At 43.6% G+C, this 27477-nt stretch overlaps 1 protein-coding gene across 8 annotated transcripts in view; it reads left to right on the forward strand.

The window, feature by feature from the left end:
- Positions 1–27477, forward strand: part of tanc2b (tetratricopeptide repeat, ankyrin repeat and coiled-coil containing 2b) — a 123888-nt gene that overhangs the window by 87809 nt on the left and 8602 nt on the right. For 5 of the 8 annotated variants that reach the window (XM_027005089.2, XM_027005088.2, XM_027005091.2 and 2 more), the window contains 18 exons: positions 6579–6727; positions 8443–8605; positions 9329–9571; positions 14180–14308; positions 18099–18380; positions 18533–18660; positions 21202–21433; positions 21554–21723; positions 21946–22553; positions 22766–22874; positions 23085–23207; positions 23859–24095; positions 25004–25411; positions 25561–25654; positions 25737–25870; positions 26124–26247; positions 26688–26863; positions 27027–27159. In XM_027005089.2, the coding sequence (XP_026860890.2) occupies positions 6579–6727; positions 8443–8605; positions 9329–9571; positions 14180–14308; positions 18099–18380; positions 18533–18660; positions 21202–21433; positions 21554–21723; positions 21946–22553; positions 22766–22874; positions 23085–23207; positions 23859–24095; positions 25004–25411; positions 25561–25654; positions 25737–25870; positions 26124–26247; positions 26688–26863; positions 27027–27159 (3642 nt within the window). The remainder of the gene's footprint in view (positions 1–6578; positions 6728–8442; positions 8606–9328; positions 9572–14179; positions 14309–18098; positions 18381–18532; positions 18661–21201; positions 21434–21553; positions 21724–21945; positions 22554–22765; positions 22875–23084; positions 23208–23858; positions 24096–25003; positions 25412–25560; positions 25655–25736; positions 25871–26123; positions 26248–26687; positions 26864–27026; positions 27160–27477) is intronic. The other 3 variants (XM_027005090.2, XM_027005094.2, XM_027005095.2) reach the window with 2 other exon arrangements.

Raw genomic sequence — 27477 nt, forward strand, 5'->3', positions numbered from 1 at the left:
CATCTGTCTTCTTTTTTCGCAGCACAGAAATGTGAGGATGACAGGAGGGAAAGAGAAAGAGGGGGAGAGAGGGAAGGAGAAAAAGAAAGAGGGAAAGAGGGAGTAGAGAGGTGTTTGTGCCATGTATCTCTCTGGTTGGGAGTACTGGTGGTTAGTTCATTCACATACCCATGTCCATATGGAATATGTATCAGTAATTTCATAAGCACCCTTCACAAGGCAAGTGGAGAGGTATCCATTCTGATAATGAGGTGTGTGTGTGTGTGTGTGTCTGTGTGTCTGTGTGTTGGTATTAGTATGCCTGCCTATGGCATTTCTTTTACATGAGGAAGCATTATATGACTCCTTCATTTGATGTAACCTTACGTCTCCTGTTAGAAAGGTAGGGCAGTGTGTGTGTGTGTGTGTGTGTGTGTGTGTGTGTGTGTGTGTGTGTGTGCGTGTGTGTGTCTGTGTGTGTGTACCTTTTGTATATAGTGATCAGAGCCTAAAGGCGTGTAGAGGTGTGTGCGCTTTGGTGCATGCGTGTGGGTGGGTGTATGTGCGTATGTGTGTTTGTGCGTGTCCTGTAATGGAGGATATTTGAGGAAAGAGCGTAGGCACTGAGGCACTTCATGCAGATTTGTCTCAGTGCTCTGACATGAAACATCCGTCACTCCACTCATGCTTTGATGAGGATGAGGATGATAACATTCAGTTACAGATTCAGTTACATACTTGTCTTACCTAGCAATATATTTCCTTATATAACTTAGGACTCACAGACTATGAATAACTGATAACTGCTAATAACTCATTATTGATGATAATGACACACATTGTCTTTTGTAAACTGCTTTAAATTAGAGATCATAATTGCAGACACCATTGACATTTAAATGGTGAGTTCTTATTCCTGTGTTTGACTATACCTGCCAGTTAGACACTGCTTGCCGCTATAAATACCCTAATCTCAAAGCTAGTGTCATGGGAATATGTGGGAGCATCTGCTCAGATATGTTTTTATGGACCACGTTTGGGATACGTATACAGATCTTTCACTTGAGTAAAAGCAAAAATAACTTAATGTAATATTGCTCTTTTAAAAGTAAAAGTCAAGCATCCAAAATACCCTTGGATCAAAATATTAAAGTACTTGCAATAAAAGTTGTACCAAAAATAAAGTAAACATATATGTATGACCTAAACAATTAATGAAATACATCCTGAAGTTTGGAGATGAATTTGCTTGTAAGAGACATTATAAGTGGGGTTTTTTTTTTGTCCAAACCACTGTAGTTAATTTTACTTAAATGTCAAAGTCTAAATGAATCAGTGATATTTTTTCTCATTTACCCAAACTAGAAATATACACTTTATGAAGAACAGTAACTAGTTGTTAGAGATATGCAGTGGATTAAAAGTAGGAACCAACTTGCAGGAGAGTAGTGGAGTATTTCTACTCTGTTAATCTCCACTCCACTTGTACAGACACACATTTGGATTTGGTCAAATTAATGTATATCACAATTTAAGATTTGAAAACTGAATTTTATGTTAAAATTTATATGTTCCACATGCTTTTAAATAGTCAGCTTGTCGGGTTTGTATGAGGTGAGGAAAGACACAAATGGCAGCTCTTTTATTTAAGAATCAATGAAGATCCAAATGACATTCTATTGTAGTCATTCCAGTCAATGGTTAAAACAGAGCAAATGTAGGAGAGAGAGAGAGAGAGAGAGAGAGAGAGAGAGAGAGAGAGAGAGAGGGAGAGAGAGAGAGAGAGAGAGAGAGAGAGGGAGAGAGAGAGAGAGAGAGAGAGAGAGAGAGAGAGTGAGAGTGAGAGAGAGAGAGAGAGAGAGAGAGAGAGAGAGAGAGAGAGAGAGAGTGAGAGAGAGAGAGAGGGAGAGAGAGAGAGAGAGAGAGAGAGAGAGAGAGAGAGAGAGAGAGAGAGAGAGAGGGAGAGAGAGAGAGAGAGGGAGAGAGAGAGGGAGAGAGAGAGAGAGAGAGAGAGAGAGAGAGGGAGAGAGAGAGAGAGAGAGAGAGAGAGAGAGAGAGAGGGAGAGAGAGAGAGAGAGAGAGAGAGAGAGAGAGAGAGGGAGAGAGAGAGAGAGAGAGAGTGAGAGTGAGAGAGAGAGAGGGAGAGAGAGAGAGAGAGAGAGAGAGAGAGAGAGAGAGAGAGAGCGTAATCAATAAATACAGGTTTCAACCTGGCAAAGAGAAAATGAAATATACAATAGTCAGGAGTTCAATTTTCTGACACTGTACATCCAGGGCATGTTTTTTCTGCATAGTTTGCTAGTTAGTTTTTTTAATTAGGCTATTTCATCTTAATTTGAGGAGCCGAATTTGAAATGTGTTTGAGGTGTTTATTATTTGCTTCTGTAATTTTCCTGCACACTTGAAATGTGAGTGTGAACAGAGAGTGTTTGTCTTTGTTGTCTTGATGAAGGCATGGTAACAGGAAGTTCCTGTAGTTATGTGAGCGGAAAGGCGTGGGAGGACCCTTCTCTGGCTGTGGCTACTAGGGACGACTCTATGATGTCATCAGTAAAGGATGACTCTGTGATGTCATCAGTATTGCTATGTGGTTATGGGTTGTTATGGTTTGTTTGAGATGCTATCAGCAACATAGTCACCGAAGTCCACAAAATCCCAGTTTGAGTTCTGTTTGGCTGAATTACTTATTGCTGTCTCTGGAATTAGGAATGAACTGTTGAGTGACATAGTTCTTGGTGCGCAGGTGGATATGTTGTCCCAAAGACATGTCTCTGTGAAGACACTTTAAAAAATGTGAAAAAATAAACTTTCAAAATAAAGGCAGTGTAAACATTTGCAGTCAGGCTCTACAACATATACAAATTGCTTTTGCCATTCTAGTCAAATTTCAGGTCAAGTCAAATTTTATTTTATAGTACTTTTTATAAAAGCCATTGACACAAAGCTGTCCAAGCATTCAGTGAGCAAGCCAGAAGTGACAGTAGAACATTGAGAGGAACCAAGACTCAAAGGGGGAACCAGTCATACTCTGGTTGACACTGCACATCACAACTCAAACAAAATAAGCAACAAGAGCAATTTTAGGTCTACTCTGGCTTCCTAGAAGTCCTAGTCTGGGTTCACTGAATATGTGCTGAAAACCCATCTGACACAGGAACAACTCGGGAGCGGCTGACCAATATTCAGCCTAGTGGTTCTTGATGTTCTGTGAAAAGAGGTAGCCATGGTGTCAAAGAAGTGGGTGGGTGGAGCCACAGGGGTCAGGTTGTGGGAGGAGCCACAGGGGTCAGGTTGTAGAAGGAGTCACAATAGCAGTGACAGTTTTAGATTCACAGAAACATGCCATCAGGACTAGATGTACCATGGCAAAAAGAGAGGACAGTTTATTAGGCATGATAAAATACTCCAGCGTGTAAAATGGGCGTATCTAATGTGCAAGGGTGGACTCCAGTACGTTGAGTTATGACAGTACAGTTAACATGATAGAGCCAGAAGATCACACAGGCATGAGGGCTCCCTGGACCATCTGCACTCTACTGCAACAAACTTGTGTTTACCATGAACCCCCAGATCTTCACCTTTACCTAAGATCTGAGCAGTTTAATAAAATGCTTGACTAAACAAATAGAATTTCAGCCTAGCCTTAAATATTGAGACTGTGTATGAGGGCGTTTTCATACATGTCCTGAATACTGGTCCGCACCCAGGACCAGTTATGGGCTCGTTTGAGGGAGGGAATTATCACTGGTTTGCTTTCACACACAAAAACTCTGTCCAAACCGTGGATCGATGCACAGTTCCATATGTCACTTTTCTGCAAATAGATTTGCAAAATGGTAGGAAGAAATTTCATCTGTTTGCTGCTTTTTACTATTTTGCTTGGATTGAAACAATCAGGTGCTGAGGAGTAGCCTTTTCCCAGTAGATTGCCTTTTCCTGTAAAATGTTCAGGCTGTTGGATAGGAGTAACGGTCTTTAATGTCTTAATTGACAATATTGTTTTGGTCTCTATGTACTTGCCTGATGCAACATTAATACTCTGAATATTATCTCTAAAGTTTTTAATTTTCTCATTCAAAAAAAATTCAGAACATCATTACTACCATGTGATATTGGAATCTAAGCTTTGGTTGCAGTTTTATCCCTAGATATTCGTGCTATTGTACAATCTAGGATTATTTTTGTTATCTTCCATTAGGGTAGAGAGAGAAGCTATTTGAGTGCCTGTCTATAATTAAGAAGGCTCTCCTACCCCAATAGCTGGAAGACTATAAGTTCAGTCTTACATCATTTGCATTCCAACTTGCAGGTGTTCTATTTTAAAGTATGAGTATGATCATTATACCATGGTGCTTTGTTCTCTTGGTGAAATCACATGATAGAATGTGGAGCAAGACATTGACTTTAGTCATTTGATCAAACACTGACTTTAGTCATTTGATAAAGTTCTGCAGGGTATGAAGGTATCACAGTCAGAATTGATCAATTCAGGAGATTTGCAATGAAGCTATGTGCAGTAGCTAACATCATCATGTGTTTGGTGTTGAAGTGAAGCGAGGTGATTATGTTGGTGATTGAACAGGTGATTAAAACTAATAAATTATTTTAAATAAATAAGGCCAGGATCTGAGATGTCATCACACTGGGGGAGGACAACTATGTTTTATATATCTATACCATATGTCAGTATAAAATCAAGCAAATGAAACTGACTGATTCTAGTGCTGGTCTCAGAGGATCTTGAAGATAATACAGGTATAAATGCACCTAAGACACATTTTAAACAGATTCATCCCAACCAGTTCAAGAGCTGGTTTGAGATGCGTTTTAGCCAGATGTTATGGTAGTGTAAATGCATCCAGCTCGCTAAGCCACATTCAGCAACCATAACCTCCATCCAGTACAGTACTGTACAACGATCACACACATGATCCATGACCTCGAGGAAGTCCCCAGCACAATACGCTCCCTGCAATCTTCACTCAGTTCTCGTGCCCAGACTGATCTGAGGACAGTAGTGGAATTTGCTACCGCTGCAGTCAGGGTCGTTACTGTGTTGTTTCACCCAACTAGTCGTTTTCTCACATTGTCTGCTGAAGCAGGTTCACTGCAGCTGGTTTAAAGAAATGCATGATGCCATTCAACATTTGCATAGCAGGAAACTGGAAAAAGAGGCGGTTGTTTGTTTCATATGATCTGATTTGCATATTATGCACTACAATGTAATCGAATTTCAAAGTGACTAACTGGAGATGCTTCTGGCTACCAAGTGTAATGCATGTGGTTAAATTCTTATCAGGAGGCAATTCACATCATCTCACGAAATGACCAGATGTAAACTGTGTTAAGGTGAATGTTGGAATACCTGACAACTGCTCTTTCTACCAAAATAACATTTAGATAGGAGATCTGCAAACCCATTAAGAAATTCAGAATAAGGTTCTGATTTATTTTACTCTGCCTTGAACACTGGTATGTAGTTACTCGGTTAATTAATCTAAAATATGTACAGGATGAAAAGGTTCAGAATATATGGGTAAAATGTACAGAATAAAAATATATATAATGATTTCTGCAGTAAGTTATATTAAAAGGGTTGTTCTTACAGAAATGGCAACATCTAAAAAACCTGTTTGTCCATAAAATGTGCTGATGGTAGTTTTAAAGGAGAATTAAAGCTAAATACTGCCTTAAGGTCTGTTTCCATTCTTTATACTGCAGTCTCTACACTAGTCTCACATTACTTTGCAGTATGAGGTCAGTGTCTAGAACAGGCTGAAAGACTTTATGCTGTGGGTGGTGCCCTGTAGTAGTTGGATTTGTCGACTTGGGCTCATTCCACAGCCCCTGACTCACACACAGGGTCCTTGTGGGAAATTTTGAACAGACCCATTTACACGTAGGTAGCTTTGGATGGATTTCTCGGTGCTGGTAGAATGACATGGGGGAGAACAGGTGTGTTCTTTATCTCCCTCTCTTTCTCTAGCTCTTCCTCCCCCTCTGTCTGCCTCTTCCTCCATTTCCCTCTGCCTCACTCTCATACTCACCTCGTCTCTCTCCCTCTTCCTCGCTCTCTCTTCCCACTCATGGTTGCCACGTAGAGAGACCTTTCTTCTCTCACTCTCTCTCCTGATCCCTGCCCTTCACCTCACCTCCTCTCTCTCTCTTTCTCTCTCTCTCTCTCTCTCTCTCTCTCTCAGTTACATTCTACATCTAAGGAGCTGGCAGTGTGGAAGTGTGTATGTGTGTGTGTGTGTGTACATGCCAGTCAGTGCCGGCAGTCTCTGTAACTGCAGCACCCTGAAGCGTACTTTGCACCCAGTAAAGAGGCTGAATTATAGAAAGAAGCTGATACTATATAGAAGCTTGCCTGCTTCATCTCTGAATTTTTATTTTTGGTTTTTATACACAGACATGATCTTTTTGACTTTAAGTTGATTGCCCTGAAGTTGACTTTTACAGGACAAGAGACTAATTTCTTTGCCAACTTACTGAGTGGGGTTTCAGGATCAATGGTTTTTTAAAGTCTCTCTCTCTCTCTCTCTCTCTCTCTCTCTCTCTCTCTCTCTCTCTCTCTCTCTCTCTCTCTCTCTCTTCAGGGGGGGTAAGTCAGGAGCTTGATCCCCCTCCCACAGTGGATGAGGCTGCCAACACGTTGATGACTCGGCTTGGCTTCCTGCTCGGAGACAAAGTGATCGAGGGGCCTCAGGGGTCTCAGTACAGCATGGAGGAGGCTGATGACACACAGGTATGCTACGTAACCTCCAGCATCTACAGAGAACGAGTAAGCACCAGGGGAAACGGAGCCAACATGGCAACTTGACGCACTTTCAGTCACAGTCGCCAGCTACAGGGAATGAATAGGCTTATATGGAAACTGAGCCAAGATGGAGGAACAAGACAGGCTCTGTCACAGTGTGTGACAGCCAGTTAGGGTGAATGGACTGGATGGAGCCAAAGCTCTCCTCTCTCCCACAGAAGAACACTGTGTTTGTTCACAGTCAAGAAAACATATAGGCAGTTATAGATTCATAAAACACAAAACCATGGAAATTAACACAAAAAATATAAACTTTCATTTTCCAGATGGCCATGATAAAATAATGTATGAATTACAGGTAGAACCTGGGTTATGAAATGTGACAGACACCCATGAAGGTCTCAGAAAGAGCTCTTATGAACAGATCCTCCTGCAGTACATTCTCTCTGCTTTTTCATCCTCCAAGGTGTAAGATAGTCATCACTCTTTTTTTCTGCATTGAAAAAACTATACCTCTAATTAGGGAATTGTGTAACACTTATTACTTTGATATTTGGTTCTGCTGATACAGCACTTTTCCCCTGAATGCTTTAATTTTGTTTAGCTTTTGTTTTCTCTAAGTGATTTGAGGATCAACTTTCCACTGCACAGTCCTTAGACTGGAACATTTTCTAAGGGGGGGGGGGGGGGGGGGGTGTGAATTCTTAGAATAGTTCAGCCCTATTAAGCAGAGAGGTGATGAAGCCTATATGGGAATGAATGAGCTAAACTCATGAGCCCATCATTTGAGTGTTAAAACTATCCGTATTGGGTCATGCTTCATTTTGACAAACCATCATTTATTTTACTTGTGATTTCCATAATGCGCAATGTGGAATTGGTAGCTCAGTGGTACTTGTAATTGGAAGGTTGCCAAGTTGCCACTGTTGGGCCCCTGAGCAAGACCCTTAACCCTCATTAGCTCAAGTTGTACTCAGTCATAAATGTAAGTCGCTTTGGATAAAAGCGCCACCACATAAATGTAGATAAGTGAAGATAATTTGTGGAATTGAATAATATTTGAATTCAAGTAGAATATGCAAGTAGCTAGGTGTTAGTAGTCTTCAGTGTAAGCATAAGATGGAAGTTGCTGTGATATGTTTTGAAATACTGTAACGGCATTTAAGCTTGTGACGAGTTCAGTGGACAGCTTTGGCAAATGTTTTAATGATGCATTAGTTTATAATGTGATATTAACGTGAAACATTTTAGACAAAATCAGTATTAAAAAAGATGGTATGACACCTTCATGCCTTTAGTCATAGACCATCCTGAGGTAATTGAATGCGAAGTTCTTGCATGAATTAACCACTGAAGGAGTGCATCCCTCCCTTCAGTCCTACACCATCCAGCCAAAGCTTCCTCCAAAAACAAGCACGCTTAGCACTTGCCCCCCCCGGCCACCGCGACCAGCCACAAGCCAACACCAGCTGAGTCTGTCGTTGGGTGCGATTAGGGTGCCACGGCAACCCCATCTCCTGGCAACTGACAAACAGGATGGAGTGCCTGCTGAGGGAGGGGGTGGGGCTGATGGAGGGCTTCCTCCTGTTGTGCAGCTGGGTTTCCTGCTCTGACAGAGATTAATTAGGCTAGCACTCGCGTATGTGCGCGTGCACACATGCCCCGACAGAGGTGTTGAGTGAGAGTCTGCGTTTTGTGTGCAGGGTGTGGGCGTGAGTGGAAGGATGAGCCCATGCTCCACCCTCACCAGCAGTACTGCGTCCCCTCCAGCATGCAGCCCCTGCTCCACTCTCCCTCCCGGAGTGCCAGGGCAGGCTGTCACCAGCCCAACCTCCACCCTGGAGAGCAGAGACAGTGGCATTATCGGTGAGTAGCACACACACACACACACACACACACACACACACACACACACACACACACACACACACACACACACACACACACACACACACACACAAACATGCTCAAATGGTTCAATACAAATGCATGAATGATTGCTTTATCTAAACTGCAGTAAACGCATACAAGAAGTTAAAAAATGTAATGGGTAAAATGTAGCCCTCATCACAAAGAGCTTTTGCCCACTAAATGAACAGAGTGGTTTTTCAGTGGTTGGTTATGGATGCTCACAGACAGCTGCTTATTAACCTGCATACTAACATATACTTCCCCCAGTGTTGCAAAAGTGACAAATACTTTATTCTCATTTATGAATATTAATTCTAAGTCAATCTAAAGTTAGTATTGTATATAAAATAATAAAGGATTTATTGCTAAAGGCTAGATGTAACTTCTATGAATTAAACATTGTACAAAGGGGTAGGGAAGACACACTCAATAGTCATCCACTCATGGGAGCCTACATGCCTATATAAACTTGCAAATGTGCACTTGCACACAGACAGACAGACAGACAGATGCGCGCGCACACACACACACACATACACACACACACACACACCTATACATGGCTCTTGCCGCTCTGCCAGGGCTGCTTTTCTCCATGCTCTTCCATAAACAACCTTCCCCTGTTTTGTCTATATTTCCACCTCTTGCTCCACATTCTGGGCCCTCCCCACGGTTCAGCCACCCTGACCAGCTACTCAGAGCCTGCAGAGCGGGGTGGGAAACATAGCGAGGGCTCGCGCGCCAGCAGCCTCAAACTCTGGCACTCGCACCGTGCCACGCTTGATTCCAGCCTCTACCGCCTCGATGAGAATATGGCCGCCTCCACGCACAGCCTGAACAAGATCCCTGAGCCTGGCTCCGCCCATGGCTTCTCTTACCCCACCCCCCTCTACCTCATGCCCCGCCCCAACTCTGTGGCAGGTGAGTCAAATCACCACCTTGTTCCCTGTTTGTGCTGTCCGTTTTATTTCCTGTCTGCTGGGCATCAGGGGGTGTCCCAGACCTCTCCAGGTTAGACTGCTGATCTGGGATCAGCTTCAGCATTTCTCATCCTAGAGGTGATCTAACATCCCCACACCTACTCCAGTATGCTTGAAACTAACAGGACCTGATTATTGTTCTCTTTTTCTCCACTGCGCTGGTCTCTTCACAGTGTAACAACATATTTATACACAATAATAAGGCGACATTCCATTAAAGCTTAATGACAGCACAGCACATATATCAGGGTGTGTGTGTGTGTGTGTGTGTGTGTGTGTGTGTGTATGTGTGTGTGTGTGTGTGTGTGTGTGTGTGTGTGTGTTTGCGTGTGTGTGTCCGGGTCGGAACTCCCTAAAGCAAAGACAAAATATGTAAGCTGACATGGAAATAAAGAGCGCTCCTTGTGTAAACTGGAGGCTATGTGATTAGGTTTGTGTACCAGAACTCATAGGTGTTGTATTTGAGCAGCTTGCAGTTTGAGGAGTGATTTGGTTGTTTGTGTTAGGAAATGATGAGCAGTATTAAAGTTAATTTGTCAGGAGGAAGGCAAGAACAGCAATACAAAGTAAGTCGTGTATAAATGGGAGAGGAGACCAGATTGGCTGCAATGCTACATTATTAACATTGCTGTTATCTGATTAGCTCTAGACATCACCAAACGAATGTCTACATAGACCCCTCTTGTCCAGGGAAGGCAATGTTGGTGTACATTACTTGTATAGAAGCCATACTGTTTGTGAGGGTACACGCATGCCATATTACATCCCCCGCAGGTCTCTGTAGTGGGAGTCTAGATGTCTTTCTCATGGTGAGCTGAGGTGGCTCAGGACTTAGCTGCAGTCTAACTGGTGTCTGTGGGCTTAACAACTAACACAGCCTGTTTGTGGAGAATAATAGCAGGGCCTTCAAAAGAATGTGGGATCTGGAGAGAAAGGTGCTATTGCAAAACACCACCAGTGTAGACAAGGTAAAGAGAGTGGGTGGAGAACAGAGAGAAGCTGGCTGAGGCAGAGGAGGACGATGAAGGGCAAGCCAGACAAAGAGAGAGTTGTTATTAGCTGTTATAAGGAGGGTGAGAGTCGGAAGGGAAAACGGTGGAAGGAGCATGACAATGTAAAGTCGGGGATTATCAGCCGGAAGAGGAATCAAACACACGGAGAGAGAGGAGAGGAGTGGGTTCTCTTTAAGCCAAGGGACAGGAGCTCCGCATAGAGTGCAGTGGGAACGCTACACTGTGGACTAGCTGAGCTCCCGTGGTAGACGAGATCAAAGTTACATCAACGAGACCCCTCAGCGCACTAGCAGCATTAACTTTGTAGTGAGAGAAACAGAGAGAGGGGGAAAGGGAGAGAGAGAGAAAAAGAATGAGGGAGAGAGAGAGAGAGAGAGAGAGAGAGAGAGAGGGAGAGAGAGCTGGGAGGAGCAAATAAGAATAATGGATGGATAGGAAGAAAAAGTCTCTGTAGGAAGCTGAGCCTTAGAGGAGAGCACTGTAGACCTCTGCACACATATATAATGTACGGCAGGCATGCAGATGAAGACAAAACACAACACAAGCAGTGTTTTCTACCCTAGAGCCAAACTTTACCTTTCGGTACACTCAATCCACAACAGTCAGTTTATCATTAATCATATTTGTTACTTTCAGTCGCATATTATTCCTTTAATAGACAATCTTATTCTTTGATCAAATGTACAGTTAATGGCAGTGTGATACAAAATGTAAAGAGAAGATATTTTAGTAAGCATATGTGTTATTGAAATGCTACAGTTGCTAGATGATTAGAAATAATTAAATCAGCAAGGGCACTAACTAATAAGTGAAGTGTAAATATATTAAAGCAGCATTTTCATTGGCTAAGTGGTGTAAACATATTAAAGCAGCATTTTCATTGGCCAAGTGCATATATCAGGTGTAATCCTGGGTGTTGGTGGAGAAGACTGAGTTCTCAGTGATGTTCATTGTCACTCTGTGTGTCATATGGTGTTGAATACACAACTGCACTGACAGTCAAATGTCTGGAGAGTAATTCTCAGTAATGCTCTTCATTCTGAGCAGACATGGACATACACACACACATACACACACACACACGCACATCAACCAACACACTCAAAGTATTGCTACTGAATAACGTCATACCTGCCGTAGCATTTTACCCGTACTTGACACTCAAACACAGAATCAATTTCAAAGTACTGCTTTAAAATCTTGTGTGACAGTATTCAGTGTTGCATAGTCACAAAGTCTATCTTTTTATGTCTATTTCAGAAAATAGCTTTGAGTAAAGTTAGAAGGGGTCAGATCGACAGATCTGACACCTTTTGTGTGTGTGTGTGTGTGTGTGCACGCGCATGTGCATGCATGTGTGAAGTGCATTACTCTTCACACACACACACACACACACACACACACACACACACACACACACACACACACACACACACACACACACACACACACTCACACCCATGCATATAGACCAAGGGCAGCATTACTCAGAGACCCTCTGAGACAGGCCTGCTCTGAATGTGCTGGCAGTGTGCTGCATTGCAGATGCTGTAGACAGAAACACAAAGACTTCAGCTGATCTGAGCTTATCTACAGCATGGAGAGAATTAATGGGAATGATGGAGAGCACTGTGTTCTCCTATGAAACTGCCATGGGCTTACACACACACACACACACACACACACACGCGCGCGCGCGCACACTCGACTGCCTGTGCCCTGGATTATGTGACAGAAGTCACCTCTATATTCTGCTCAAAAGAAAGACATACAAGCAGCAGCAGAGTCAGTGCAGTTATCTTCCAACGCTGCTGTATCTGGCTGTTGTATGCTACTGTATGGTTAGAGTAGCCCAAAGGCCATGGAGAAGTCACCATGGAACAGCAGTCATTCTGTCATCCACTGTCCTGTGAATCTGTCACTACAGTGTGATGCACGCACACGCACACGCACACACACACACACACACACACACACACACACACACACACAAACACTCAAGACAGCTTGTACAGCTTGTCAATTCAGTGGGACATTCAGACATCAGCATACAGGATTTAACCAAGATGAGGTGTGTCCACCATCACGCAGACTGTATAGGAATATCAGAGAATCGCTGTTGCCCAGTAGGGACACTGTCCTCAACACTTCGGCATGGCACAGAAGACACAAGTGTGAGCGGTCAGAGTGCAGATCCTGAGTGCCCTTCGCAGACCCCCCACTGCAGTGACTTCACTGAGACACACTGGTTTGGGGAGCTGCAGTGACAAGCGCATGTCCTCATGAGTCTTCTGTGGTGAATATTTTTGCACTGCATTCTTTCTTTTCTCCCATGGTGGAATTGTTTTTTGACTTTCTGACAAAGTCTAGAATTTAAGTGAAGCTGCCATGATCATATCCTCTTTACTGCACCTGCTAATCCGGATTATCCAAGATTATGTATATTGGTGACTCTGTATCTTAGTTTGTAAATATCAGGTCAGGGAATGTAATTAAAAGTGCTTTTATGGGCAATTGGAACATACTAGAATTGCCTTTACTATGAGATTATATAGGTGTAGTGTATTATTTACTAAACCATACTGCATACTAAATACTGTATACTGAATGGATGTAAGCATTTCATATCGGCTATGAACGATTACCTAATTTTTTAAAATTCTGTAAATATTCTGTAAATTATGTACAATATTATTTTATCATATTCATGACCTGCCACTTTTACTTACACTATGGAAAATTATTTTTACTTTTACTGCACCAGTGTAATACCAGAATGTTAACTCATATTGGGATTACAGCATGCATTTGTAGAAAATCTGTTCTTTAGTGGGTGGTAAGTATTGTTGATGCTTCTTAAATGTGAGATTATTAGACTCTTGGTTCATTTCAGCCAAAGCTTGGAGGACCTTCAGGGCTTCTTCTGTTCTTCCTTTCAGTCGTCTTTACTGTTATTGTCCATGTGTTCATCTTCTGAATCAGGAACTCCCTCGTAGAGCCGTGGGTTTTTCTGAACATGAAACAGTGAAGCGACTGTAAAACCACCCTGTAGCAGCTCTCTGCTTTTGGCGTGACATGACACTATCACAGAAGAATGGAAAGGTGTTTGAGTGTGGGTGCGTGTGAAAGCTTGAACGTGTGACCAACAAACTCTGGACTCAACTCACATAGTACACAGTATCTGAAGCACAATTGAAGAATTCAGAGAGAGGGAAATAAAACAACCAGTGGCTATTCTTATAAAAACTATGTTGTTCCTAAATGTCTTAATGTAGGAGTATGTTTTTCAGTATGTATGGTTTAGTATATTTTTTCAGTATGTATGTTTCAGTATGTATGGTTCAGTTTTTGACCAGTAATGCTGACTGCTAAAATCCAGTGGAGGATAGTAAATCCTCTTCAGTCACCGAATCAAAGAATTGGTAACACGTAGCCTACTTTGTTTGGGGAAGAGAAGCATAACTCCTGTTACATCATGCTTCGATGGTTGTATGTTGTCTACAAGTCTTCTCCTCTCTCTCTCTCTGCACATTCAGCCACTAGCTCAGCTCACCTGGAGGACCTAGCCTACCTGGATGAGCAGAGACACGCCCCCCTGCGCACCTCGCTGCGTATGACCCGACAAAATAACATGGCTGCTGGACGCTCGGGCCAGGACTTGAGAGGTAAGCTGTTTTGTGTGTGTGTGTGTGTGTGTGTGCATGTGTGTGTGTGTGTGCGTGCTTGCGTGCATGTGTGTGTGTGTGTGTGCTTGCGTGTGTGTGTGCACGAGTGTCCCAGTGTCCCCAAATGGATAATAGAATGTCAGAATGTTTAGCTCTTAAACCCCAGGCTTTTATTAAGCTACTGATCTTAACAATATTGATAGTAAAATGAGAGGTGGATGCAGGAGAGTTCCTGAGAGTTTGGACCTTGGGTAAGTCACATTAAATGTGATGAGATTAAACAAAACATTTCTTGAAGCAATTTTGTGTGTGTATGTGGCTTAGGGTCCATGTTACGTATGAGTTAGGACCAGGCTTTAGTTCAAGGTTAGGCTTAAGTTTAGGCCTATGATTAGTGATCTATATTACATATTTTATGTAGGTCCTCACAATGATATAAAAAGATGGTCTGTATGAAAGTATGTGAGCATATGTGTGTATCTGAGCTCCTGAAACTCAACTGGAAAAATACATTTGCTTTTGTGTCCTTGCCACAGGGTGAGGCTCAAGTTACTCCAGAACGAGCCTGATATAACAGCTTTCTATCCAACTTTTTAAAATGGGGGGTTTAAACACCCCAACCTTCTCCTCCCCTGTCTATACTTTCCCACACACAGCTCTCTGTAGACTCCCCTCTTGAGCATGAGCCCACTGGGAGAGTTTGTGCAGGACCAAGAGGCTTCCCTGCCTGCTCATATCAGTGTCACTGTCACTGAGTCTAGCCTAACGCTATCACTGAAGCAAACACACTCGCGCTCTCTCACTCAAGAGCAATATGCAAGCTAATAAAGGAAGACACACCTTCAGTACCAATGACACCACGTTTCCATCATGTTTACACACCATGCCCCTCTAACACAACCAAGCCCACCCTGTAACAGACGTCGCATTTACCAACTCGCCAAACTTACACTTGACGAACAGCCACACACAGACATACTCGCATGCCTCCATGCCATGGAAGTGTGTAGAAGTGTGTGGACGTGAGTGGCAGTGTGTGAAAGTAAGTGGAAGTGTGTGAAAGTGTTGGAAAGTGCGTGGAAGTGAATGGAGGTGTGCGGACATGTGTGGAAGTGAGTGAAAGTGTTGGAAAGGGCGTGGAAGTGAATGGAAGTGAATGGAGGTGTGCGGACATGTGTGGAAGTGAGTGAAAGTGTTGGAAAGTGCGTGGAAGTGAATGGAAGTGAATGGAGGTGTGCGGACATGTGTGGAAGTGAGTGAAAGTTATTTGACTTGTGCCGTCCCCTGCCAGCTCCCTCTCCTGTCTGCTGAGTCATTCTCACCTGGTGAATAATTAGAGGCTAACATGCTTCATCTGGTGATAAGGAGAAGAAAACGTGAGAAAGTGAAGCTGACATTGCCCATAATCTCAGTATACTACAGTATTATTCTGCAGCATCCCAAAGTAGAGCTGCATAAAACATCGTCTGTTCATCATTATTGCAGTATTGAACAGAAGGCTGCAATGGGCAAATGAGCCATCAAACAAACCACATTTTTTTTTATAATTGGGTGCTGTGATCATTCTGACCAGTCTCAGACACTCCAGATGGGTTTCCTATGGATGGACCGATGAATCACAGCATTCACATTATTCAACAAATGAAAATAAAGTTGATTAAAATAGAGCAGGTTAACTGTGTCATATCAAAGATTGACTAGAGATTGATTGTTTTAATGCAGAAGTATGGTTGAACATGTCATGAAACCTTATTTGAAGCACACCTTCTCCATTGCTTGGGAGCAGCTTATTGAGGTGCCTTACACGCTTTTTAGCAATTGCTATAGTTAAAAAAATCCTAAAACAACTCAGTGCAGTATTTTGCCATTATCGTTTAGTCCTCCCCTCAAAAAGCACAATCTAGCCAGGTCACACCACAGGACACTCACAGAAACAGCATGCACATATGCTATTTGTCAGGTTCAGCACGATCCCATAATGTGTAAGGTCTCCTCTGCTGTGTATTAACTGTGACAGTAAATAATACTTATAAAATTGTTTTTACTTACTGTTTCTCAGAACTATCACTTGGCATTATACAAAATAGTAAGCAAATCAGTATGCAGAGGTCAATAAAAGTAAAGCTAATTTCAAAAACATTTTTTAAAGAGGTTGGAAACAGGTAGCAGCATGTCAGGGCATTTGACAAGACCCTTACAGAGCAAAACTCTGTTCCTTTTACATTCACTTGTCTCTTATTTATTTTAAGATGCTTGTGAAGACCCAAGAGAGCACTTGGGTCTTAACATGGTAATAAACCCATGAAGGGATGTATTGGAGGATTCTCTACAACCTGGAAGTGGGATGTAGTTACATGCTGCTTGTGAATATGGAGGAACTTTTCTCATTGCGGGTCATATTTTACCATGATAGAAATAGCATAGTATTTTGTAAATATAACTTGAATATCACTTTAGCGTGAAGCTCAAAAGACGAGCCAGTGTCACCTTAATATTTCAGAAAACAGATCTGATGTTAGGATTTAGAGTGTTGGGTAAACTTGACCACATTTGCTGAGAGGCAAGGGTCTCATAATATGTTCTCATGGTGAGAGTCCAGTAAGTCACATATGTTCTATAAATGTGCTGCACGTGGTGAAGGAATACAGCTGATCTGCTGTAGTCTGACATCTAGTAAAAAGCAGATGAGTTGGACTTTAGGAATTGAACAGTTCTCCATCCACATATGGCATTCCAGTTCTCTGAGGCACACAGGTAAAGAACACCTGTCAACTGAGCTCCTACAAAACATGTGATGGTAATAGTTGTATTTGGAGGTTCAGAACCACCAGGGATTGAGGGCCATTGACATGCTTCCTAAATATGATGGTGAAGTGTTTTAAGAAGGCTGAGAAGCAGTTAGTTCCTCACGGGAGCTGAGATATGCTCTGCCTTGTCTTATTATTCCCCCCCCCCCCCCCCCCCCCCCCCCCGTCTTTTCTTCACTGGGTTGTTGTGTGTATGTGTGATTTTCCTTGTCTTGTTGGAAGCCACTGCAGGGACATGTTACTCTAGCCTGGTCCCACACGTGTGCACTGTGACTCTTATTAGATTCTGACTTTCTCCCATGGCAGAGCTTTGTTGAGTGGGCTCCCCGTAGTCATGGAGGCCAAATAAGCTCCTTACTTTCATCCTCCTCCCTCTCTTTTACACCTTTTCTCATACAGAAGTAGCCCTCTGTTACCGATTCCTTCACTCCATCCATCTTTTTTATATATATATGTAGTCTTTTTTTACATTTCTCCCACACACATGTGTGTGTATGTGTGACTGTTTGCGTGAGTGTGTGTGTCAGTTTCTGCTAACACCCATGCCTGGTAGTCTCAGTCATCTAAGTTGCTGCTATGCTAACAGTGCATCCTGCCTGATGTGTTAGAAGGCCAGTAACATCACAGTGGTATTTTTTGTCAGAGGACTCCATTATACACAATTGTGCTCTACTGTACAGCTGTGAGTGGGTGTGTGTGCATATGAGTCTGAAAGAGAGAAAGAACCATAGGATGCTTTGTTCAAATGAAAAGGTTTATTTGTCATTTGAGAGTTTTTTAAATGAACAATGTAAAATTTGTTGCAAATAGCAAACAGTTTGTGTCATTGCTATATATAGTGAGTATTTGTAATCTTCTGTTTTTCTAGCTCTGTCTTTTTTGTCTATAAGAGTATTTGATCTCTCTATCTCTTTCTCTCTCTCTCTCTCTCTCTCTCTCTCTCTCTCTCTCTCTCTCTCTCTCTCTCTCTCTCTGTGCTGCAGTGCGATTCGCCCCATACAGACTCCAGGATATAGCACTAAAGCCGCTGCTCTTCGAGGTGCCCAGTATCACCATGGACTCTGTGTTCACGGGACGGGACTGGCTCTTCCAGGAGATTGACACACAGCTGGCGCAGCCGAACCCTGCCTCCAACCGCGGGGTTGTCCTGGTGGGCAACGTGGGTTTCGGCAAGACGGCCATCATCTCCCGTCTGGTAGCACTCAGCTGCCATGGCAACCGCATGAGGCAGATCGCTTCTGACAGTCCACAGGCCTCACCCAAATGTAAGGGTCAATAAGTTAGGGAAAGGTTGGATTGTACAGATGTGGTTGTACTGATGTGAAATGTTAAAGACAGTATTGGATTGTATAGTCATATTTCCATTACAAGACACAGTGTGTGTGTGTGTGTGTGTGTCTGTGTGTCTGTGTGTCAGTAGATGGAGATGCGATCCCCCTCACACAGTCGCAGGCCTCCCATGGAACTCTGGGAGGTGGCAGCTGCCCTGGGACCCCAGAGATGAGAAGGAGACAAGAGGAGGCCATGAGGAGACTAGCATCTCAGGTACTCACACACACACACACACGCTTACACCTCAGGTACTCACACACACACACACTTACACCTCAGGTACTCTCACACACACACACACACACACACACACACACACACACACACACACTTACACCTCAGGTACTCACACACACACACACTTACACCTCAGGTACTCACACACACACACACACACACACACACTTACACCTCAGGTACTCACACACACACACACACACTTACACCTCAGGTACTCACACACACACACACACACACACTTACACCTCAGGTGCTCACACACACACACACACACACACACACTTACACCTCAGGTACTCACACACACACACACACACTTACACCTCAGGTACTCACACACACACACACACACACACACACACACTTACACCTCAGGTACTCACACACACACACACACACTTACACCTCAGGTATTCACACACACACACACACACACACACTTACACCTCAGGTACTCACACACACACACACACACACACACACTTACACCTCAGGTACTCACACACACACACACACACACACACACACACACTTACACCTCAGGTACTCACACACACACACACACACACACACACACACACTTACACCTCAGGTACTCACACACACACACACACACACACTAAGGCTTTGATTGTCATGAACACACAAGTATGAGCACAGATGCAGCAGTGCTCTCCCTTTCTCTGACCACAGAGCAGCACACACTGGTGCACACACCGACATGCTCCCAGCCCTATGGCCACTTGTCTAGGCCTGCTGTCCTGCTCTTTGGGACTTAGATTATGCAGATGTGTTTAAAAAGGAAGAAACAACTTTGCCACAGAGGCTCATGAAACATTCATGCCAGCAGAATACTATTTCCCTGCCAAGCAAGTAGATCTTTTTAAACCAATGCATTAATAACCAATTCCATTCTGCTCTGTTGTTCTGTTTCTCTCTCTCTCTCTCTCTCTCTCTCTCTCTCTTCAGACTCACTCTCTATCTTCTTCTGTGATTTTTTTTTTTGTTTGTTTTTCATTTCTCTGTGTGGGTAAATTGGAATTCTGTCATGACTGGTTCTCTGTCTGTCTTGTGTAAGATGGTTGTTGTAGAGCCTTGCTTATGTGTGTACTGTTAGTAGCAGACTATCTGTATCTCTCTCTCTCTCTCTGTCTCTCTCTCTCCGTCTATCACTCCACCCTCCCCTTTCCTAAATTTGGCATCAGTGTATCGCTGTGCCTCTCTAAGCCCAAACTGCTGCATGTTTGTACATTAGAGAGCTCCACTTCATTCATCTTCATTGTGAGGTTCATCAAAGCCTGGAGTATGAAGGGTTCAGAAGCCCCAGGTCTCCCCTGGGGTGTCGCATCTTCTGCTCTCTCTCCATGATGAAGGAAAAGCACCGTTGTACATCAAGCACCGATCCTTGTTGATTGCCAGTATATATGCAAACAAACACACCTGCAGTTGCAATTCTGTTTCTGTTTCCTCATTTGCCCTCCATCAGCTATCCAGAACATTCACAGCTATCCATCACAGAGCATTTACTTATAATATGTGCCAGTGATCTAAAATTTTCTTCTGATGTATTCTTTGGAGGAATACTCTAGTGTAAGGCTATGAGAACTGGGAAAACACCACATTCGTGGTTACATGTCAGAGTCACTCAGTTTCCACTCACGTAACACATACCCTTCCTTTTAAATCTGATACCTCCAACTATTGCTCTGATAACTCTGGTGAGTTATAAATTCTGTTATAGAAAACCTCTGGGTGATATATGCATCAGGCACACAATCCAAAATATTGTTAAAAATAGCAAAATATTACTCAAGTCAAGTTCAATTGAAATCAAATGGAGATGAGGATGTTTATGCATCTTCTCATGTCTCCTCTCTCCTCATTTTCTCTCCTCATTTGTGAACTTGAATTAGAGGACATTTTTGGGGTCCCCCTTTAGTTTACTTTGTCTTTTAATTTATTGAAAGAGATCATGTTTTCTGATAGGACCACATTAAAGCCTCTAACACTTCAGATCAAGTACTCAAGCATCCAGCTGAACCAAGTGCTAGTTAAAGGATCAAAATAAGACATCATCTTTTATAGATGTCAATTATGAAGTGAGAACCTACTGATGAAAGTCTAACCAGGTCACTCAGGGCATTTTTGCTCATCTTGAATCATCTTAAGATGATTTATCTTAAATCAATATGGTAGTGGTATATGATTTTTCAGTGCAATTTTTATCTTTGGGTGTTTATTTATCTATATAAATTAGCAGTGCTAATGAGCACTTATTTCACTTATTCACCTATTTAAGTGTTTAGTAAAGTATTTTTTCTTATTTGTTACAAGTCGAGTGTCACAAGCTGTCCTAAAACATGGTGAAGACTGTACGTCGTATCATCACTTTATATCGGATAAAAGCATCGGAGGCTAGATAAGGCGACGACATGCTTACGCTGTGCTTATTCATCTACCTGCTGACGTTCGTCATTAATAAGGGAAGCGTCTTGCTCTCTGCTGCCCCCGCAGGTGGTAGCCTACCACTACTGCCAGGCAGACAACGCCTACACGTGCCTGGTGCCAGAGTTTGTGCACAACGTGGCGGCGCTGCTGTGCCGCTCACCTCAGCTGAGCGCTTACCGGGAGCTCCTGCTGAAGGAGCCGCACACACAGAGCGCACTCAGTCTGCGCTCGTGTGTGCAAGACCCACTCGCCGCTCTCCGCCGAGGAGTCCTTGAGCCGCTGGATGCACTTTATAAAGGTAGAAAAATCTAGAATTCCCTATATCTAAGGGTCATTTATATGCAATGCTGAGTCGAACTTTGTCCCCTGTGCTCTGTAGCAAAGTTCTACGAATTTACAGTGTGTGCTTTTTTCTTAGAGAGGAAGATCACCACAGAAGAGGACCTCATCATCCTCATAGATGGTCTGAATGAAGCGGAGTTCCACAAACCTGACTATGGTGACACCATTGTCTCATTCCTTTGTAAAACCATCAGCAGGTTTCCAGCCTGGCTCAAGCTGCTGGTGACTGTCAGAACCTCTCTGCAGGTAATACACACAAACACACACACAAACACACAAGCAACATTTACACTATTAGTAATATTTTTCCTTCAACAAGGGAAATCATATATAACAATATTCTTATTCAGTTCTTATAATAACTAATTCAAGAAATCCATATTTAATATTTATAAAGACAAATAGATGTGAAAATTGGGATTAGATGGTATTGATTAACAGCTGCATTTGGGCTCCTCTGTCCTGCAGGACATCACCAGACCACTTCCCTTCCACCGCATCTCGTTGGACGCTCTGGAGGAGAATGACGCCATCGACCAGGACCTGCAGGCCTACATCCTGCACCGCGTGCACAGCAGTGCGGAGATACAGAACAACATCTCGCTTAACGGCAAGATGGATAATGCCAGCTTCGGCAAGCTCAGCGCCCACCTCAAGGCCCTCAGCCAGGGCTCCTACCTCTACCTGAAGCTCACCTTTGACCTGATCGAGCGTGGCTACCTGGTGCTGAAGAGCTCCGGCTACAAGGTGGTGCCGGTGAGCCTGGCGGAGGTGTACCTGCTGCAGTGCAACATGCGCTTCCCCACGCAGTCGTCGTTCGAGCGCGCCTTGCCCCTGCTCAATGTGGCGCTGGCCTCACTGCACCCGCTGACCGACGAGCAGGTGTACCAGGCCATCAATGCTGGCTCGGTGCATGGCACGCTGGAGTGGGAGGACTTTCAACAGCGCATGGAGAACCTGGCCATCTTCCTGGTAAGGAGGCGCGACGGAACACGTATGTTCGTGCACCCCTCCTTCAGGGAGTGGCTCATCTGGAGGGAAGAAGGGGAGAAGACCAAGTTCCTGTGCGATCCCAGGTGAGGAATTCAGACGGCTCTGAAGAGGGCAAAAGAGGTTCTGAAAGGGTTTCGATCAGGCTCAGACGAGTGTGTGGGAAGATACTGAATGTGCTTTACAGTCATTATCAAAGAGTAGGATTGCGCATTAGTATGTCATAACACTTGTTGGTTTTGTCCCATCGGTCACACTATCTCACGTCTTTTCACTCTGTATTTTCCTGTTGTTCCAGGAATGGCCACACTCTGCTGGCTTTCTGGTTCTCCAGACAGCAGAATAAACTCAACAGACAGCAGACTATAGAACTAGGACATCACATACTCAAAGCACATATATTTAAGGTAAGGAATTATATCAAAGATACCACAGAACCACAGTATAAAGAATCCACCTTCTTAATGTCTACATCACTCTCGTACACTGGGCAGTTTTTATTGGAAAATATAGCATAGACTGCAGTGACAAAATATGAACATTTCAGCTAAAATGGGCAGTGCTTATGTTCAGTTGAGTCCTGTTTGTCAGCTGTTTCTTTACCCTTTGCATTGCAGGGCCTGAGTAAGAAAGTGGGGGTCTCCTCATCCATCCTGCAGGGGCTGTGGGTATCTTACAGCACAGAGAGCCTGTCTACTGCTTTATCCTCCCTAAGAAACCTCTACACTCCTAACATCAAGGTGCAGCTCCACTCCAGACCAACCTATGAAAATATACCCAGTGACACCAGTTTTACTAATTGCCCAAATTGTGATCTGCACTTTATCTGTTGTGCTTATCCTGAATTCACATTACAGTGAAGCGAATTGTCAACTGTTGTCCACCTGTTGGCTAGTTCTGTGTCTCAGTGAAATGTAGGTTAAAATGGCCTAATATCAAAGCATTTGGAGGATCTTTGCTTGTGAATCTGAGAATCCAGCTTCATCCAATTTCATTTCCTTCATCTGAAAGTTTGTATGCATTTTTAAGTGATATTTATAAAACTTCAATTAAATGATTTCCCATTTGTGTTGGAGTTTTTGGAAATTATACTGGGCTTAAAAAAATTACCTTCCAGTTAGAAGGTTGAAAATGTTTTTCCACTCTCATTGCCTGGTTCCTGCAGTCTCCCATACAGAGGGGCCATCTGTCTCCACACAAAGGTGGAAGAAAAATTGCTTCGCTCACTGTAATGTCAAGACAGCATCACATTGTTATTATTAGCAGTGCACCAGACATCAAGATTTGAAAGTCCAATACACTTTCTTCAGTTAATTTTCTCATGTGCCATCCTTTGACCTCTGCCTTGACCTTTGACTTCTACCTCCAGCTCATGTGTTGTGCATGCTCAGGTATCGCGGCTGCTGATGATGGGCGGGGCCAACGTCAACTACCGGACAGAAGTTCTGACAAATGCGCCCGTACTGTGTGTACATGCGCATTTGGGCTACGGTGACATGGTGAACCTACTACTGGAGTTCGGCGCCAGTGTGGACTCGCCGTCCGAGAGTGGCATGACGCCATTGGTCTATGCCGCCGCCGCTGGCCACCTGGGGATCGTCAACGCCCTCTGCAGGAGGAAGGCAAAGGTGTGCCACTCCACTCTGTAGCAGTGCACACACTGACTCTTCAGAGGAGAAGCCTGAACTCTGAGCTATCGGCTCAAATTAATTCTGTTCAAGAAGAGAATTTATTTAGTTGAAAGGGATGTCACTGAATTGAGTTATGGGGTCAAAAGCAGGTGGTTATGCAAAGTTACTGAAAAAAGAAACAAACTTAATTACTTGCTGTTTCTTATGGGCCAAGTCTTATCTTATCACTTATCACAAATCTGTTTAGGCAATAGGTTTCCTTAACAGAGAATTTGTAGCTAGTAGATTGAAAAGAGTGGAATAGAGGTGGAAACTGTGTAATAAGGATTTGGAAAGTCCACTGATTCTTACAACTATTTTGTGTTTTCATTTCTTTCTGTATATGCAGGCTTAACAGGACAGTGAGTGTAGCATTCCTAAGGTCTAATAGTAATTGAGTTTAATATACCACTTGTGTAACTGATAGGTGGTGTTTAGATCTATGCCTGTCTAGTGGTCTATTGCAGTAATAGCAGTATTAATGTAAATGCTAAAGGATGTATGCAATCTGTTATTGAGTTAGGTTTCAGCTTGTGCGTGTGTGTGTGTGTGTGTGTGTGTGTGTGTGTGTGTGTGTGTGTGATCAAGTGATTGTGTTTCTTACAGTATAGAGATATATATTGATTTGCCCCTTTTTTTGTCCATGGTGATGTGTGTGTCTATTACACAGACGTGCTATGATTCATTCCACCTTATGATCATATATACATTGGCATGCTTAATTCATTCCTTTAAAGCTGAGGTCATAGCCTCATGATGTCCCTCTTCATATTACCCTAATTACATCAGTAATATCTTTTCTGTTTAACGACAATTTATCTCAAATTACCTCAATCAGCAATGTCTGTGTGTGTGTTCCCCTGCAGCTTGACCACCTGGACAGGAACGGCCAGTGCTCGCTGGTGCACGCGGCTCTAAGGGGGCACCTGGATGTGGTGAAGTTCCTCCTGCAGAGCGACTGGGGTGCGGCATGGAAGCAAGCCCAGCTTTTCACCCCCTCGCCCACCGAGCCACAAGCCTCCCCTGAGCTGTCCCAGCCACCCAGCCCCCAGCAGCCTGAAAAGGAGTCGCAGTCAACGCAGGATGACTCCCAGGAGGAGGGCGAGAGGGAGGGCGAGCTGCCCACCCAGGACTCTGAGCCCCAGGAGGAGGTGGAGCAAAAGCCCCAGCAAGCTCCACCTCAGCAACAGAGTCCGCCCCAGAACATAGCCTCCAGCAAGAGCCATGGGGTGCAACAAGCTCTGATAGCAGCAGCTAGCATGGGCTTTATTGAGGTCATTACACCTCTCTCTCTGATTAGTCCTCTCTTCCACACCACTCCTTCTTTAATCAAGTATTTAATTTACAAGTACCTTTCCAGATACTTACGTTTCCTCAATTTTTTCTTTCATTCTGTTTCTGTCCCTGTTATTTTATCTGGCAGATTGTGTCTTACCTGCTTGACCTGCCTGAGAAAGATGAAGAGGAAACAGTGCGTGCTCAGATCAATAACTCTGACACTCTGTGGGGAGAGACAGGTAGACCGAGGAACTGCTTAACTTTACATGTAGCATTGGACATCTTATGCGATGACTGACAGTTCATCCACCCTGTCCTCAGCACTGACTGCGGCAGCAGGGCGGGGCAAGCTGGACATTTGCCGGCTGCTATTGGAACAGGGCTCTGAGGTGGCCCAACCAAATCGCAGGGGGATGGTACCTCTCTTCAGCTCTGTACGCCAGGGCCACTGGCAGGTATATAACTACATTTTATGCCATTTTATGCTCTTTGAACTCAAAAATAACACAGATAACCGAGTGCAGAAATTAATTAGGGTACTGAATTAGTTACTGATGATTCAGATATGAATCATTACTTACCAATACCAATATACCAAAGGGCTAATATCAGACTGTTTAACAATATATCAACTGTGCTCCAGTTTATTCAGATATGTGAGTATGGGTGCGTGTTTGCGCATGTTTGACCTGTACACTTTTCTTGTAGATCGTGGACTTGTTGCTGAGTCATGGGGCTGACGTGAACATGGCGGATAAGCAGGGGCGCAGTCCTCTGATGATGGCTGCTGCAGAGGGACATGTGGAGACAGTGGAGTACCTGCTGGCTCAAGGTGAGACGCAACATGGAGGCCATGCAATCGAACTGAGCTGCTCACATGTTCTTAATAAAAGGCTCAGTACAAATTGTAATTAGGTATTAATAAGGAGAACTGAATAACCCCTTTTCCTTCTCATTCTTGTTCTTATTCTCTGTTGTTTCTTGTGCTTTTACTTCCCTCCCTGGCTTAAAAAGAGGCTGTTAAACAAGCCTTCAGATCTGAATATAAATGGTCTTACGTCAAGACTGGTGCTGGTGCTGGTGACTCACACAGTGAAATGTACAGTTTTTAGTTTTGGAATTGATTTAGTATGTAGAGTGTAATGAGTGTGGGGTTGAATGAACTGAGTAACTCAAATTTGACTTTTTCTTGTGACATAATAAAAAAGAACAACAAAGAGAGGGAATGGACGGAAGTTTGTCTTTACGTGGTGGATTCACGCTCTTTTACAGGTGCATTGATGCCTCTAATGGATAAGGAGGGACTTACTGCTCTCAGCTGGGCATGTCTAAAAGGACACTTGTCTGTGGTTCGCTGCCTGGTAGAAAGGGGTGCGGCCACAGACCATGCTGATAAAAATGGGCGCACGCCCCTTGACCTGGCTGCCTTTTATGGAGACGCAGATGTGGTGAGTGTGGAAAAGTCACAATTCAACACACCAACACGATTAATACATGTTTAATGCATCAAAGATGAGAAATCTTTAATGACATACATATTCATTACATGAGGTCATTCAGTCAGAGGTGCATTGCTTTTTAACCTGCCCTCCTGCGCTCTCTCTCTCTCAGGTGCAGTTCCTTGTGGATCAGGGGGCCCTGATTGAACATGTGGACTACAGTGGCATGCGTCCACTGGACCGGGCCGTGGGCTGTCGGAATACATCAGTTGTGGTGGCCCTCCTCAAGAATGGAGCCAAGATCGGTACGGAGAAACGAAGCATTTCCCATCCAAACCAGTCAATAAGCACAGCATTCAAACTGCCACTATGACACAAGTCACATATGTCAAAAAAGAGATGAACTGGGTATTATGAAAGATCAAGGAATGCAGCACTGCACTAAGCAGCAGTCATGTTCACCTGTAGATAACACTGAACAGTCTCGTCATATCTCTGCTGCCCCCTTCAGTCTGCTCTGTGCTACAGCAGGTGTCTTTATGTGTTTCTGCAGCTTGCTTAAATACAGCTTCTCTGCCTCTGTAGCACTGTTACAGTTGCTCGCTTTCCTTTTCGTATTACCT

The sequence above is a fragment of the Electrophorus electricus genome, chromosome 14 (genome assembly GCF_013358815.1).
Source record: "Electrophorus electricus isolate fEleEle1 chromosome 14, fEleEle1.pri, whole genome shotgun sequence".
Classification (NCBI taxonomy): Eukaryota; Metazoa; Chordata; class Actinopteri; order Gymnotiformes; family Gymnotidae; genus Electrophorus; species Electrophorus electricus.